The sequence below is a fragment of the Fusarium fujikuroi genome, chromosome FFUJ_chr06 (genome assembly GCF_900079805.1).
Source record: "Fusarium fujikuroi IMI 58289 draft genome, chromosome FFUJ_chr06".
In the NCBI taxonomy this organism is placed as follows: Eukaryota; Fungi; Ascomycota; class Sordariomycetes; order Hypocreales; family Nectriaceae; genus Fusarium; species Fusarium fujikuroi.
The window spans coordinates 4,160,943-4,176,823 of record NC_036627.1 but is presented as its reverse complement, the minus strand read 5'-3'; the positions used below and the strand labels follow the sequence as shown (position 1 = coordinate 4,176,823).

General features: G+C 47.5%; 8 protein-coding genes; 4 read left to right on the top strand and 4 right to left on the bottom strand.

The window, feature by feature from the left end:
• Positions 1 to 75: 75 nt before the first annotated feature.
• Positions 76 to 1,399, bottom strand: FFUJ_06678 (related to alpha-galactosidase precursor; the record flags this gene model as incomplete). XM_023580031.1 has 3 exons in its annotated part: positions 76 to 548; positions 602 to 1,270; positions 1,321 to 1,399. 3 exons carry the CDS (start codon positions 1,397 to 1,399, stop codon positions 76 to 78), a joined length of 1,221 nt encoding a protein of 406 aa, XP_023432767.1.
• Positions 1,400 to 1,950: 551 nt separating this feature from the next.
• FFUJ_06677 (uncharacterized protein) lies at positions 1,951 to 2,707 on the top strand (the record flags this gene model as incomplete). XM_023580030.1 has 3 exons in its annotated part: positions 1,951 to 2,155; positions 2,212 to 2,522; positions 2,582 to 2,707. The coding sequence occupies 3 exons, from the start codon at positions 1,951 to 1,953 to the stop codon at positions 2,705 to 2,707; spliced, it is 642 nt and encodes a 213-aa protein (XP_023432766.1).
• Positions 2,708 to 2,797: 90 nt separating this feature from the next.
• FFUJ_06676 (uncharacterized protein) lies at positions 2,798 to 4,144 on the bottom strand (the record flags this gene model as incomplete). The annotated part of the gene is made up of 1 exon (XM_023580029.1): positions 2,798 to 4,144. One exon carries the CDS (start codon positions 4,142 to 4,144, stop codon positions 2,798 to 2,800), a length of 1,347 nt encoding a protein of 448 aa, XP_023432765.1.
• A 423-nt stretch (positions 4,145 to 4,567) lies between these two features.
• Positions 4,568 to 6,117, bottom strand: FFUJ_06675 (related to ARCA protein; the record flags this gene model as incomplete). XM_023580027.1 has 6 exons in its annotated part: positions 4,568 to 4,692; positions 4,742 to 4,841; positions 4,888 to 4,994; positions 5,047 to 5,478; positions 5,534 to 5,973; positions 6,026 to 6,117. 6 exons carry the CDS (start codon positions 6,115 to 6,117, stop codon positions 4,568 to 4,570), a joined length of 1,296 nt encoding a protein of 431 aa, XP_023432764.1.
• Positions 6,118 to 6,361: 244 nt separating this feature from the next.
• Positions 6,362 to 8,741, top strand: FFUJ_06674 (related to ARCA protein; the record flags this gene model as incomplete). XM_023580026.1 has 4 exons in its annotated part: positions 6,362 to 6,412; positions 7,214 to 7,958; positions 8,056 to 8,588; positions 8,637 to 8,741. 4 exons carry the CDS (start codon positions 6,362 to 6,364, stop codon positions 8,739 to 8,741), a joined length of 1,434 nt encoding a protein of 477 aa, XP_023432763.1.
• A 1,152-nt stretch (positions 8,742 to 9,893) lies between these two features.
• FFUJ_06673 (probable ITR1-Inositol permease) lies at positions 9,894 to 11,709 on the top strand (the record flags this gene model as incomplete). XM_023580025.1 has 5 exons in its annotated part: positions 9,894 to 10,086; positions 10,138 to 10,433; positions 10,489 to 10,927; positions 10,983 to 11,173; positions 11,224 to 11,709. 5 exons carry the CDS (start codon positions 9,894 to 9,896, stop codon positions 11,707 to 11,709), a joined length of 1,605 nt encoding a protein of 534 aa, XP_023432762.1.
• Positions 11,710 to 12,953: 1,244 nt separating this feature from the next.
• Positions 12,954 to 14,577, top strand: FFUJ_06672 (related to benzoate 4-monooxygenase cytochrome P450; the record flags this gene model as incomplete). XM_023580024.1 has 2 exons in its annotated part: positions 12,954 to 13,068; positions 13,115 to 14,577. 2 exons carry the CDS (start codon positions 12,954 to 12,956, stop codon positions 14,575 to 14,577), a joined length of 1,578 nt encoding a protein of 525 aa, XP_023432761.1.
• Positions 14,578 to 14,771: 194 nt separating this feature from the next.
• On the bottom strand, positions 14,772 to 15,247 carry FFUJ_06671 (uncharacterized protein; the record flags this gene model as incomplete). XM_023580023.1 has 2 exons in its annotated part: positions 14,772 to 14,980; positions 15,034 to 15,247. The coding sequence occupies 2 exons, from the start codon at positions 15,245 to 15,247 to the stop codon at positions 14,772 to 14,774; spliced, it is 423 nt and encodes a 140-aa protein (XP_023432760.1).
• Between the last annotated feature and the right edge of the window lie 634 nt (positions 15,248 to 15,881).

Genomic DNA, 15,881 nt, shown 5'->3' with positions numbered 1-15,881 from the left:
AACTCAACGGTTGACCTAAAGAAAGTTCCAGTCTAATTAAGTTACCTAGTCCTAGTACTACTATAGAAGCCCTCGCTATTTAGAGACGACCAGGACTTTTGTCTGTGTTGGCTTGATACCCTTCAAGCTAATCTTGCCTGCAGACGCAGTAATCGCCTTTCCTGCCCAGACGTCCCGGATCTTCATCTGCTCCTCAACCGAAAGACCAGGGATGTCTGCCAACGAGAACGGAACATCCACGTCGTCGCTACCATAGTTCTGGACCAAAATCACATGTTGCCTCTTTCCAGAACTCAGTGGCCCTGCCCAAACCTGATAACTGCCCTCCTTAGATAGCTTTGGCAGATACAAGGCAGGCTTGCCCGCGTCATCCTGGTTCAGGGCGATGATGTCCTTGTTCTTGTAAATGGCGAGCGAGGTATCACTGATGTTCTTGAGATCAGCGCCGATGATAAGGGGAGACTTGAGGGCAGCCCAGAAGGAGAAGTGGGTTTGCTCCTCCAGCTCCGTCATGGTCCAGGTTCCAATCTCCAGCATATCCATGTCGGCTGGATCAGAAATTAGTACAAGTCCTTAAGTGCACGCAGATAGATACACCTACCCCAAGAGCCTGGTTTCGAGAATGGGCTGATTTCTCTCATCTTGCGTATCATGGTCAGAACGCTGACTCCAGCATAGCCTTGGTTCATGCAGTAAGCCGTCTGGCAAACAGTTGCTCTGTCTTTCGCAAAAGACGAGTAGATATCGCCCGACATACGATAAGACTCGCCTATCTGGTCGGCCCAGAGCCAGGGAAACTGGTTACCCCATTCGCAAAGCGAATAGAAGATCTGACGACCCGAGGCACCTAGAGCGTAAGACATCTTGAGAAATCGCTCCTGAACGGAGAGCGTGTTGCTCTGGAAGCCACCGCAGTTATCATACTTGAGGTAGTCGACACCCCAGTCAGCAAAGGTTTGTGCGTCAACTTCCTCATAGCCATAGCTGCCAGGATACTTTCCGCACGTAAAGATTCCAGCGTCACTATAGACCCCGACCTTGAGTCCCTTGGAGTGAACATAAGACGCTGTATCAGAGATACCTCCAGGAAACCTAGTGTGGTTTGCTGCAAGTTTGCCGTCTGAATCACGCTCACTGTCTTGCCATCCGTCGTCGATCAAGACGTGGTTATAGCCGAGCTTGGCAAGACCAGTATCGACGAGGGCGTTGGCGGTTGACCTGACCAGTTCGTCGCTCACGTTGAGCTTGAAGCTGTTCCATGAATTCCAGCCTTTCTCAAATCAGTATTGTGCTTGAAGTGAGACATACTCGAACACTCACCCATCTGTGGCTTCTGGGCCAAGGCTTTGGCCGCCAAGGCAGCCCTTGCCGAGAGTATAACATAGAAAATAGATCTCATTGCAATTAACGAACTGAGGTATCAGGAAAGGTTGGTGCAACGCGGAATATTCTGAACTGTAACCTTGTCGCGGCCTCAAGTATTCATGTTCAGATCAAGTCGGTATTGACGAAATGAGATGCGATGTAATATTTCCGCTATTTCTTCCACGCCGCCTGATACAAAATATTTAATTTCAGGGACATCGCTTGGTGAACGGCTGTTCGGACGAACTACCGGACCAATACCCCAGACCCCTTACTCCGCACTTACGCCTCCCCCAACCCCCGGAAGTCACCCCGCAATTCCCATTCCCGTGATGAACTTAGTGGCGAGTGGCGGGCCATCTTTCGGGCGTGTGATATGTTTCGCGGCAGTTGTTTACCTTCAATTGATATGAGGCTTAGTAACAGCTTACAACCCGTCATCCATATTGTGGGAAACAGTTTGATATCATCCAGGCAGCCTTTTATATAGTTCAAAGCTACATCTGCTTCTCAACAAACTCGCTGACCCCTCGAGATCTAAGTTACGCGCTTCTGTCTCACATTAACAGACTTTGGACTTCCAAAATGAAGTTTCAACCATCGCTTGTCTTGTTCGCTGCCGCGGCGTTATGCAATGCGAAAGTCTTCGACAGACAAGCACTGTCATACGCTCCAATCCCATATGATATCTACCAGCCTCCGACCGATTCTTTAGAAACCACGTTGCTTGATTTGATCAAGTCCCGGGACGACTTGTCTGAATTGTTGAAACTTGTCGAAGAGACTCCAGGTTAGTGACCTCAAACTCTTAACCATCACTAGTAGTTCAAAACTGACAGGGAGAAGGTTTCGCTCAAGCGTTCAGTACAAGCGCTGACTGGCAATACACGTTTATCGCACCGTCCAACGAAGCGTTCAATAATACAGGTGAATATTACAAGAGCTTTGCCAGTACGCCTAAGGGACGCTGGTGGTCTGGACAGATGCTTCAACATCACTACATTCCCAACTCGCGTCTATACACCGGCAACTTCACTACGCAAAAGACTCGAATTCAACTTGGGTCCTACCTCTATGCATCTGCTCAGATAAAAGACGGAGATCTTGTGCTCAACAATGTGGCTACTATCGTCGAACCCGATATCCCTGTAACTAGTGTAAGTGTCCATGGAAAGAGAAGACTAGACTGAGGATGAATGGCTACTAATGATTGTAGGGCATTGTACATATCAGCGATCGTATCCTAGCTCCCGATGCCATGGTCTACGAGGCTGACATTGGCACAACTAAGCAAGGTTTTATCCCTGGTTCTTGTTCTAACCCGAATCTACCTTATTGCTGAGCTGAGGACATCGGGAGAGTATCTAGCCTTAAGATTCCATATACAGATATCCCATAACTATATGGCATTATTGTTTTAGATCTAGTAACGTTAAATCTGGCATACTTGCCAAAACCTATACATCTTTTGTTTCATGACATGTTCACACCAGATAAACTTCTTCAACCTCATCTCTACTAGCTCCCAGTCCCGGTCGTAACCAGTTGCGTAGAAGCACCGATAACTTTCAAGCAATTCAACCGCTCGGTCCCTATGGGGCCGACTCTTTGTGAGACCACCAGCCATATACAGCAACGAGAATGTGATGTCCGAGGCAAGCTTCCACGGCGACATTTGTCTTGCAAAGTCTGTCATGCAATCTAGTATCCCGGTGACACACTTCTCGGGCGCAAAGTACCCTCCCCAGACACCTTCAGAGAGTCGATATGTACAAAGGTAAGCCGCAAAGAGGCATGCTCTGTAAATCAGGGCTTCTTCGCTCTGGGAACCAACTCTTACTGTTGTACTAAGAAGATCCACGACTCTGATCTGCAACTCGGCTTGGCTATTGCACAATGGGTAAACCTCATCATCCAAGTCCTCCATCAACGGTACTTGGTTAGCCAAAGTATCCTCGTTACCATTATCCACGAGGCTGATTGACGCTCCTGTCCCTTGACGCATCGTGTCCACGATGCAACATAACGCGCTGAGATCCTCGAAGACAGCAGATACCTCTGCAGGCCACCCATGGCTGTGCGGGATAAAACCTTGCGGCAGAGTAAAATAATTGCGGTACGTCTCATCCTCCCGTAAACGCGTAAATATCCCACGATTGTCGAACTGCAACAGTCGGGGAGCACCAGTTGCAAGGGAGCAGATGATGTCCTGCCAGAACAGAGCTCGCTGAACTTGAGTAAGATGCAAGACACTATATTGACTGGCCAAGATGTTAGGTTGGGATATTATCGCTTGGAGTCCACGCATATGTGTAGCAGCGCAGGCATTACCAGGATATGCATCACGGACTCGGTACTCATAGCTGATCAGCATGAGAATGGCTGTTATGGTATGTAGTATTGTCGAGTCATCGCCGAAACGGGCCAGGTCTCGATTGAGAGACTGAAGAACCTGGCTGCGGTGGTGCATTGTTTCGTAGTTAGGCTGATAGTTATTGGCTGCTAATGCTAGGAGAAGGGATAAGGAATGGAACAAAGACTTGTGGATCAACAGTGGCGCCAGGCCGTTCCCATTGCACAGCCCTTGTAGTACAACACAATACGTCTGTTGATCGATTCGGAACAGCGGTTCTCCGGCGGTCTTGGCTAGTGCTATGGGATACGAATTAGCGGCCAAATCTAGCATGAGCACTATGAGGATCTTGGACCCTACGGTGTCGTAAAAGCTGTCGTAGCCGCTCGGGGCTCTCGCACAGAGTGTTGAATGGGTCGAGGACATTGGGGGAAACTTGAGACAAAGAACTCGTGCACGTGCTGTCAGCATCTTGTTGAGTTACTTGTTGATGTTGATAGTCTCGATCGTGGTCGGGATGTGAGATGGACAAGAACTCCGACATGAGATTAAATAGAAATGATCTTGTTATTTTATCTTCGGGGTTTGGATCTAGCGTCTCTGGCTAGATAAGGCGCATATATGACAGAAATTGACAAGAATGAATGAGAGACTAAGATTCAGTGATGTGGGGTTACAGCCGAGGGGCTGACTAATACTAATTGCCGGGCTACACCCGCAGTATCACTCTTTGGGTCTGGGGTAGGTAGAGAGTCTTGATGTTGACTGCACTCAGAGATCATTCTCTTGGTATATAAATATACTATTCAAATTACATCCTACGACTAAAATAGAAGTATTCTATGCGTCTTACTTCCATGTTGCAGTTAGTTTACTTATTAACCGATGAACTGGCCATCCAATGGTTTTCCCAAAGCTATCCACAAAGTCAAGCACTTCCTGTTGTTCCACAGGGTTAGTCAGTAAGCAACCGCCTACACTGTCAGTTCTGATTTCATTGAGTAGAAGTGATTAAGAACTCACAAGTGAAAAGCATATGATGCACAGTAAACCCAGCGCCAACTACAGAAGGGTTGTGGATGCCAAGACCGACAGCGATATGGAGGTCATTCAAGGCCGCTTTCTAGTAAATTTTAGCAAAAATGCGTCAACGAAGATGGCTGACATACATCTGCAGCAACCCGATGCTCGATAGTTCTCAAACTAGAAATCCATAATCTGGGCTCAGAGATATGCAATAGAATACGAGATAAACAATAGTGTTGATATCCCATGACTGCAAAAGTATAAGTCATCTAACTCAGTCACAAAGTATGTGATACACTGACCTTGAGCAGGATTCATCATCCATACTACAGGAAAAGCCGATCTGGCACCAGGAGAAGTACCTTCCATGTCAGAGTGATAAGGATGATAGTGAGCTGGTATTGAATCGTGCCATAGCGCAACCTCTTTGCCAAGATGCGCCCACGTCTCGTAGTCGGGCTGAGCGCTTGGGCCAAAACAAGCCTCTAATACCTGGCAGCAGATGAGAATAATCCGATTGGCAAAATCCTCATCAGTCGTGTCTATAAATGATCTCGAACGTCTGTACTTATTCAGATCTACTTGCATGGGCTCGCCTTTTATCAGAGAGATGTGTAGGTTCTGTCGAAGAAGAATCCAGCTAGCCGCTTCGCTCAATCCGCCTTCAGCTATGAAGTCGGGGATGTTATTCCAGAGTCGCGCGCATCCAACGAGATGGGTTCCAGTATCAACATCTTCAGAATTGTTAATGAGCAAGCTATGGTAAGGAAGTTCTCAAGACTATCTTACCACACATCTCCTCATATAACCGTAGGAGGACTGCTGCTGCTAAAAGGTTTTCATCCAACGATGACATTGGGTCGTCAAGAATGGGGATCAAAATGCGTAAAGCATGGCTATGATACTCTTCACTACTTCCATCATCAATACCGGTGACCATGACCTGATGGCGTGATGAGAAAGCTAGGATGGAGTATGCTAGGAGGGGAAGTTGGCGAGCCCTCTTTGGCACTTCACGACCAAAGCGCTTCGAAGGATCGCAGATATCAATCTGGAAACTGGATATTAGAGAGAGGATGTTATTGGGAGGACAATAGCCCACTCTTGGTGACAGATCTTGCAGGTAGTTTACTAAGAGAAACGCTTCCCGTCTAGTTCTTATCGGGGATGTCAATCTACGCGGGCTGCCAATAACGTAGCTGGATGCGTAAGATGCTGGGGAAGACAGTCTTGCTGTATATTAACTCACGACCGATATTCAGTCCTCGCGAAAAGACTTACTGTATACCATCGTTTGATTTGTATTCTGGGGAGCGATCTGCAAGGAATAGAGACGGCGGCATAACCACATCATGGATAGGTGATTCCAACATTGTGAAATGAGTGTTGAGGGGAGACTACTAAAGCGTGGGAAAGGACAGGGAGGGGACAAATGACGCAGCGGCAGCATGATTAGGTAATTAGCAAATTAACTGTAATGTACGGAGTACACAGGATCTATTGCCGTGGTTTCCACCATAGCAATCGCCTTTCCTAACACTCGATGCATCACGAGTAAGAAATTGAATATCTGGACACATACAACCAACATATGTTTACTGTATATTGCAGCAAGAAATGGCCACTCATCGCCGCATGACTTATTCTCAGCGGGAATGGGATGTCAACGTAAGTGTAACATATCCTCATAATGCACACTGTGAGACAATAGACTCCTCGCATTCTCCATGATGACAAGGATAAAGTTCGGGATTTGCCTTGCCTCTTGGAGTGAGTGTAAACTTCCCCGCAGACAATGGCTCAATTTGGTACAGTTGTTCCGGGTCTAAATCCGGGGCCGGGGAACTAGCCTCGGAACAAATATCCCAGTCATGGATTTTAACATTAAGGTGGCATGTATTTCTTATCCACTTGGGCCCGGAATTACCTACCTACCGAGCCAAACGGAGGTATAAGTCTCCCGACCCCAGGTTGTACCTCGTGCCCCGCTATTTCCATTTTGCTTCTTGCTTTCCTGTACACTTATACGCATGCCACGACATGGGACGGACTGGGCAAAGAATCTCGGGCTGCAAGGTAAGTCAATGCAAATGATTCTCGGTTATCGTTGTGTGACTGACTTTTGCTAGAATTGCCGTTTAAAGTGAGCTACGTCATACAAGTCCATCGATCACGGCTAAATTTAGATCTGTTTTATCAGACATCTCAAATGTAACCTTTTGCTTTATGTCCCTTTTCCAGCTCAATATGCTGACATAGCCTCCGCACCCAAGGTGATGATGAAGAGCCTTGTGCTCAGTGTATCACTAGAAACCTACATTGTGACAGAAGCCTCCAATGTCGATTTCGCCACAGTAGGCTTGGCTCGACGTGAGCAATGTCGATACCCTATAACAAGATATATACTAAGAATGCGCGAGGACACGTAGAAAGGGGCTGGACTTTCCATCTGATCAACGATGGTGCAAGCTTGACAAGCAGAAGATCGAATTTCTGGATCAGACCTTGGACATCGTTCGGTCATTTAACTCGTTTTCAGACCCCGAAGCCTACCCCAGCTCCTCAGAAGAACAGTCCTATTACTTCCTAGAAAGACAAGACGAAGGGAATACACCTCTATCTGGGAGTAGTCGACATGATGTTGACGGTGGTGAACACCATCTGACTAGCTCGACTTACTCGCATACAGATACTCAACCACAAGAGACTAGCAATCTGGGCCATTCCACCTTGCAATTCCACCAGCAATCCGACCAATTACCTGGGCTGGTGTTTGACGATTACACAAACGTTACGACTGAGCAGATCAATGGTGACACAGAGTTTGCAGCACAAGATACCTATGCTTCGTATGGCGATAGATACCAACTGCGTCTACCCACGTGCGGGCTCAAGCAAGACGAGGCAGAGCTGGTTCGCCATTTCTTTTCCGGCTTTAGCGATGCTTTCGATCTTGGGGATCCGGATCGGCCGTTCTCCAGTTGGTTATCAACTCGAGTGCTGCAATACCCTCGACTTCTCGAGTCTATCTTGACGATTGTCTCAAGACATTTTGGCAAGAGGAGGACTAATTCAGGTTGCCTGGACTCAGCGGCCGAGCCGCTTTCTGAAAGCAATCCACGTTCGCCTAACATCAGCTCAAACATTAATTGTTCCATGGAAGAGATCCATTCTGTCGTGGACCTGTTATCACGGTTTGCGCAAAGCATGGAAGGTCAGTGTCTTAACCTTCAACGTCTTGTGCCTTATGTTATCTGGAGCACATTTGTTGTTGTTTCTTTTAGTGTAGGACCTTTCCACTGATTACCCAGTACGCACAGCGAAATGCTTGGTCTCCTCTCCCTCTCTCGGTCAAGCGAACATGATGGATCGACCGACAGAGCTCTTTGAACGAGAAAGCCTCCCCGAGGCTGCCTGGTGGGCAAATCTACGAATGGAAGCCTACTTGGCAGTTGTCAATCAGGTACCTTTCCCATCATACTTAGACTCTCTATGTGCAGACAAAAGAGGTGCTCCCGTGGATGACAAAGATTGGGCAAATCTTATGCTTCTTCACTTGACAGACATCATCCGATACTGTCTCTCAGATAATAAAGATACCGAGCACTATGCGGCGCTGCTGAAAGACATAACTATCTGGTCGGAGACAAAGCCAGATTCCTTCGATCCTATATACACCTGCAATCACCCCGAGAAACAAGTACTTCCAGATATATGGCTATATAGCGAACCAGTGGCTGCTGGCTTGCAATATTATCACCTCAGCAGGATGCTTCTCATGTCTCACGATCCACGTCTTCCAAAGATTGGGCTTGCAAGGAACAGGACAATGAAGCAAATAGAGGTAACGAAGGACGGTGCCACCGAGGGATGATTGTCTGACGACGAGTAGCTCGAAATGAAGACCGACACCAAGATAGTCTGCGCTATCGCTGCAGGCATGGGTGAAGCTAGTCCCACATACCTGTGTGTTCATATAGACCCCGAACTTTGGTGATTATGCTAATTTGCGTTGAGGACTGCATGCATGGCCATAGCGCTGGTTGGAGACCTCTTCGACAAACGCGCTGAGCAGGATACACTCCTTTGTGTTTTAGCTAATGCAACTGATCGGTTTGGATGGCCGACTTCTTACATGTATGGCCCGACTAATAATTTTATTTACTATCGGGTAGCTAATTGTCTATAGAAAGGACAGTTTGAAGAGAACGTGGGGATGGTTTTAGTTAGGTCATGACGATAGCTGTAAAGCGTGTAATTTTAAGCCTATAATTTTAACCCTTTAATATACGCTTACTAAGCTCTGTATATAATGTTCGACAGCCGCGTCGATTTGGGGCTTCTCAAGAGTGACTGCGAATAAGTAATAGCTTTAAATTAAGAGGTCATTAGGAGAAGAGTGGAAGCACACATAATAGACAAATAGGTGAAGCCAGAACGTGGCATGGTTCCCCACGGGGTAGAGTCTGGAACATGCGCCACTAATCCCCACTCGCTCCAGAGCTTGGGACTCTAAAAACGATGGCAACAGCCCATAACAAATCTGGGGTGTTTGTTCCGGTGATAAACAAGACGGTCTCCGCAAGGTTCGGAACAACAACACCAAAACGAGAAGAATCGCAAATGTCGACGCCAACTCCCCGCGATTCACAGTCCACATGCTCTGGGCCAAGCCACGAGTCCAGGTGCCCTCACCACGTAGTAAACTGAACCTTGCCTTGCCAATTGGTAAAGGAAACTTGCTCCGGCAGACACGAAACCCATTTTTGTACCCCAGACTCTCCCACAACCGGGGATCGCAGAACATGGAGCCGACGGCAGTGAACACGGAGAAAGAGGGTCGTTATCTGGGGAAGACTTTTCCTCAATCGAGATTCTTTACACAATTTCCCGGATCCAACCGCTACCCCCGCTAATACCCCAACTTTTGAGGCGATCTAACCCCCAGAAAACAAGGTTTCTCGGGATCGTGAGACTGAGCGAGGCCAATGAAACAACATGTAATTGCCGCATGAATCGTTAGCCTCATGGGAGTATATATACAGTGCTGTGCTCCATTCACATATTGCAGTTCCCCTCACAACAAGCTCTCTCATCTGCACCACAATATTCATCTCTATTTCAGTCTTCTATCTTCACGTTTCGCAACATGTCTTCTCAGGATGATCATAAGTCCTCGACCGAGGGCGGCGGTATAGAAAAGTCAACGTCCACTAATGTCGAACACCTTGAAAAGTCTCACGGCACTGTTGTCGAATTCGATGACTCCATCGAAGATACCAAGCCATCCAAATCCGTTTGGCTTATCACATTTACCGTTGCCATGGGCGGCTTCTTGTTCGGTACGCAGCCTACATACTTGCCCTTTGAACTCTCCTAAGATGTTCTGCTAGGTTATGACACTGGTGTCATCTCAGCCGTTCTGGTCACCATCGGCGGCGATCTCGGCCACCATCTCGATTCCCATGAGCAAGAGCTTATCACTTCCATCACCTCTGGCGGCGCTCTCATCGGTGCTCTGATCGCAGGCCTTCCAGCTGACAAATACGGCCGCAAGCTCGGAATTTACATCGGTTGCTTTCTCTTCCTCGTTGGGTCTGTTGTCCAAGCTGCCGCCTTCAACATTGTCGCCATGACTGCTGGACGTCTAATAGTGGGATTCGGGGTAGGGTCGGCGGCGATGATCATTGTAAGAGCCTAATTCTACACACAGTTGTCTTGAACCAAGTCGCTAACGTATTCAGCCTCTTTACATCGGAGAGCTCGCCCCAGCCAAATATCGCGGTCGCATGATTGCCTTCGATAACCTCAGTGTGACACTGGGTCAATTGGTTTCTTATGGTCTTGGAGCTGCTCTTACCGATGTCCCTCATGGCTGGAGATACATGATCGCTATCGGCGGAGTTCCTCCCATCATTCTTGCCGCCCTGCTGCCTCGTTGCCCTGAGTCGCCTCGACAACTCATTGCTCATGGCAAGAGAGACGAAGCTGAGAAGTGCTTGCGACGAGTTTACCCTGCTGCTACTGAGGAACAGCTCAAGTCTAAGCTCGACCACCTTGTATGGACTATTGAGGTTGAGTCTTCGGTTGTGGCCAATAAGTCTCTCTGGTGGCAATTCAAGCAGCTTCACTGTGTTCCCTCCAACCTTCGTGCACTAATTTCTGCTTGTACTGTTATGGCCAGTAAGTCTCTCAACATTCTCATGGGTCTGAACCTTTATCGCTGACAGTATCACAGTCTCTCAGCTCGGTGGTTTCAACACTCTCATGTACTACTCTGCCACTCTGTTCTCCCTTGTCGGGTTCAACAAGCCTACCGCCGTTGCCATCGTTGTGGGTGCTACCAACTTCCTTTTTACATTTGTCAACTTGGTTGTTATAGACAAACTGGGCCGCCGCATCATCCTCCTAGTCACCGTGCTGGGCATGGTAAGATACACTCAAGTCCTAGGTAAAGCCACTATACTGACATTTCTCAGGCTGTGAGCATGGTCATCGCCGCCGTCGCATTCCACTGGATTCCCATCTCCAAAGATCTAGTCCTCCAGGCCGATTCCGTCAACTGGGCTGGTATAGTCGTGCTCGTTACCATCATTTTCTACGTCGCCTTCTTCGCTACGGGTGTAGCTACGATCGGATGGGTCGGAACGGAGCTTCTACCTCTCGAGGTTCGCGCTCTCGGCACGATGATGAATACAGTGACTTGCTGGAGCTGCAACCTTATCATTGCCTCGACTTTCCTTTCTATGATGAAGAGCATGACACCTAGCGGCGCGTTTGGCTTTTACGCGGGTATCTGCTTCTTTGGCTGGATCTTTGTTATCTTCTTTTACCCAGAGGTGAAGGGGCTTCCGCTTGAAGAGGTCAGGAAGGTCTTTGAGAATGGGTTTGACGTCAAGTTGGCCAAGCAGATGCAGCTCGAACTCAAGGCTAACAGCCAGGCTTCTGTGGCGTCCAGGGCCTAAATGGGAAATTTCGCGTGTTGCATGGCATGCCATCGTGAAACCGATACTACTCAGGATGTTCTCCAAATCCTTGATAGTCGATATTACACTAGAGCTCAATACTACCTCAACTCTGCAATTTGCTTGAAACTATGTTCCTGATTAATGATGCGTCAACTTCTATTTTCGGCTATTAATCCTGAAAACTGAAAAATGAAAAATGAAATCAGAAATATTAATACTATGGTGAGTTTCCTTGCTTTCTGCATTGCTATAGGGGGCTTTCCTAGGTGCTTGACTACTACACTTAAGGGTGCAAAATAACTTACAGTTACTTGTTAAGTTGTTCTTCTATATGAGGGCATTTAGAACCTGAATGATCCGTTCCAGGCTATCTCTCTAGAAGTTTGAATTACTGTAGTTCTTTCTTTAATTCCAAAGAAGTTAAAGGTAAGCTTTTAGGAATTTTTCCAAAAAGGACATAGTATTAAGCATATATATACGACGCTGGGTAGGGTGGTGATAAGAAATTCTTGCTCTTCCTCCTATGTATATCCTATTAACAATTTACCGGACACCTCACCAAGGACACAATTGAGGAGCCAGACCTTTAATCTTACTTTTGAAAGTCAGCAAACCAAGATCATGGGAAATTTGTTATTTAGGTAGTAAAAGCTGTATACAGGCTACGATTACTGCTCTCACAATGGGTGAATCGCGTCAGTTTGTGTCTGAGCCAGCCCTCTAAAAACCTGACGATGCATGTACATTGGAGCAACTTGCCTCATATGGCTACTTAAAAATAGCTCAATATTTCAGAGTAGTGTGTCTGGAATAGGCAATTGGCCCCCGCGCTTGGTCTGACACTGTGGGTGGACCTGGTGGACATGCCCAGCGTATGAGGAAATTTGGCCCGGACTTCCGAAAATGATCAAGGCTCGAGGAGCGAGTCCAGCCCGTCATCCCTTCTTTAGGTTTCCTGTGACATCTTAGGGCTGGTTCCTTTCTGGACTGGCAAGGAAATGTTCAGAGGACGCGGGGTAAACTTGCTGAGGACGGAGAAAGTTGCCAAATGTGGCAATTTCTCGATCACGATTGCATTGAGCAAAGACTAATTTATTTACCGCCGCAGAAGCTGCCATATATAAGAAACTCATATTGTCTTGATGGTATGTACTACATCCCTCGATGTTTGCCCAAATAACAGTCTCTTTCTTTACTTTTCTCTCAATCAGACTCTTTACTTTCCATCGAGAGTGCCAATAATGTCTGCCTCCATTGCCTCTTTGGGCTCAGCACCCTATGCAGCTGCAGTGGGTATTGCTGTAGTCGTTTACTTTATTATCTACCCTTTCATTCTCTACCTTAAAGACCCTAAAGGTAAGGTATCTTGTTTAATAGGGAAACACATACTGACTCATTTCAGGTCTTCGGCGCTTCCCTAACATGTCCCCGTTCTCCGGCATGTCTAACCTTCCCTTCATGATCCTTGCTCACGGCGGCGCACGGTCGACTCACCTTGCGAAACTACATAAGACAAAGCCTATTATTCGAACGGGGCCTAACTCGTTGTCATTCGCCGGCGGTCAAGCCATAAAAGATATTTATGGCCACGGAACTCCCTGTATCAAGGACGAATCATACATTGTAGGAGCCGGAACCCATTTTCACCTGGCCGATGTTGTAGATAAGCACGAGCATGCCCGAAAGCGAAAGGTCCTGTCATCTGCTTACGCACTCAAAAACCTCGAGGGCTGGGAGTACAAGGTCGCGGATAAGGTGCAGCGAATGATGAACCATTTCGACAAGGTCTGCACAGCTCCTTTGCCCAAGGGTGCCAGGTTCCCCGACCCCCAAGACGTTAACCTTGACTTCCGCGCCTGGTCTAACTTCTTTTCCCTCGATGCCATCGCCGATATTGGTCTTTCGGAAAAGCTTGGTCTCCTTGATCAAGGCCACGATCGTGTGGAAGCCCAGCAGACATGCGGTACTGTCTACGAAGCCAATCTACGCGAATGCCTTTATCCCACTGCACGCAAGCAGTCTTATCTTTTGTGGACCTACGATCATTACAAGTTACTCAATAAGATCTCCAACGTCATTCCTTTCTATCGAAAGATGGCAGAGTCAGCGAAAGGCTGGGATGACATTGTGTTGCGACGAGCTCAAATCCGATTAGATCGATACCACAAGGGAGAAAAGCTTGACGACTTTTTCCAGGCGCTCATGGAGGACAAGAACGGCAACTCTCATGAGCTTGAATGGGGCGAGATTGTTGCTGAGATCAACATCATGATGAACGCGGGTAGCGTCACGACCGCGATTGCTTTAGCCAACATCCTCTATCAGTTGATACTCAACCCTAGGGTAATGGAGATCCTCCGACACGAACTCGACTCTGTCCTAGAGCCCGATGAGGTGGTGGCGCCCTACGAAAAGGTGAAGCATCTCCCTTACCTTCGCGCTTGTCTCGATGAGTCGCTTCGCCTCTGGCCCCCAACTCCCCAGAATCTCGGTCGTCAGACTCCTCCGGAAGGTTTGACGATCATGGGCCAGTATATCCCGGGGAACACATCAGTCGGTGTGTCTGCTCTTGTGGCGCATCGCGATGAGAGCATTTATCCCGAGTCAGAAAAGTTCATTCCTGAGCGATTCTTGGGCGAAAAGGGCAAGGAACTACAGTCTCACTTTATTACATTCTCAGCAGGTGCTCGAGGCTGCATCGGGCGCAACATTTCATATCTTGAGCAGGCTGTCTGCCTTGCTTCAATAGTTCACCGCTACGAGTTTGCACTACCAGCAGGCTTTGAGCTGAAGAGAGAGGAGACAATGAACCACATCCTGGGGCCTATGCCAGTCAAGGTTTGGAAAAGGAACTTGGAAGACTAAAAGTGGCAGTTTGTAAGTGAGAATTCAATTTAGTTTCGTGCTTAGACATAAATTCCTTGGAGGGTAATAAACTATGAGAGACTATTACCGCGCAATCCAGACTGCAGCATGGCTAATAACTTTGGTCAGCAACGGTAACAGTAATCACTGAAATGAGTTGGTCTGACCTTTCCTATATCTTCAAACATCACTCTTTAATTGAAGGGGTTGCAGAAGTAGATAACGTTGACAGTCCAGCCATCCACAGTATACAGTACCCAAGGTTTACCATTTGGGTTAGTGCCCTTGTAGCAGTTGTATGTGTGAAACCCGTTCGTTCCCGTTCCAGCCCAAGCATTTCCCTGCTTGCCGCCTGCATCGGCAAAGATGCTAGATGTGAATGAAACACCACTACCGAAAGTGCCTAAATCCAGTTAATTTCTTCTTGTGACAGCCTACAGATTCGGGAAAACCTACCCTTCACTGTTCGACCTTCCCAGATGATGTTGCTTCCATGTACAACGTCAACATAGTCATCAGGACGAGATCCTCCGGTTGCAGAATGCCCATCAGCATAATATGCTATGCCGCTTGAAATTTCACTGCCCTTGTAGGAGTTGACGAGGTAGACGCTGTCGCGGGCAACGACGGCGCCGGCGAGGGCAGAAGTGAGGAAGGCGGTGATCTTCATGATGATTGACTAGGTGCCTGGTTTGGTTGAATATTTTTGTTCCTAATTGCAAACATACTCTGTATTTATATCCCGCGAGGACGCATGTTGTTGTGAGCCGTCTAACTGCGAAGCAAAAAACGGCTGGGCCGACAGCACAGAAAGTGACCACTATCCGCCATGTCTCATTTGACTATGCTGACATCAGCGGCCTTCATTCAATGCGGCGCTACTCTCTGCATTAGTTCGAAGTCAGCGGCGTTCGCTCTATTAAGAAACTCTTATGCTGGAGCTGAAAGACCTTTTGTTATTAGCCCTTAAACCCCTGGCATGACTACAGCTTGTGCGCTGTAAGTAATACGAGATCTAACGGAATAAGGTAATATCTTACAAAGGCTCGGACCGCTCTTTCGGAACTTTTAATGCCGGGCTGCCTAATTTGGTAGGGCTAGCGCTGTGGTTGGTGCCATTTTGTTCCAAACAGTGTTTGGAAATTGCATGTAAGACTTACCACCAGCACAGCGCGCCTTGTATAATAATCTCTTTTAAAAAAGGGAAGCGAAAATAAAATAAGAAAGGCTCTACCACAGCCACTCCTTACAGCTATGCATTTACCCATTTATTACTTTCAGGTATACATTTCATGCATTCTAGA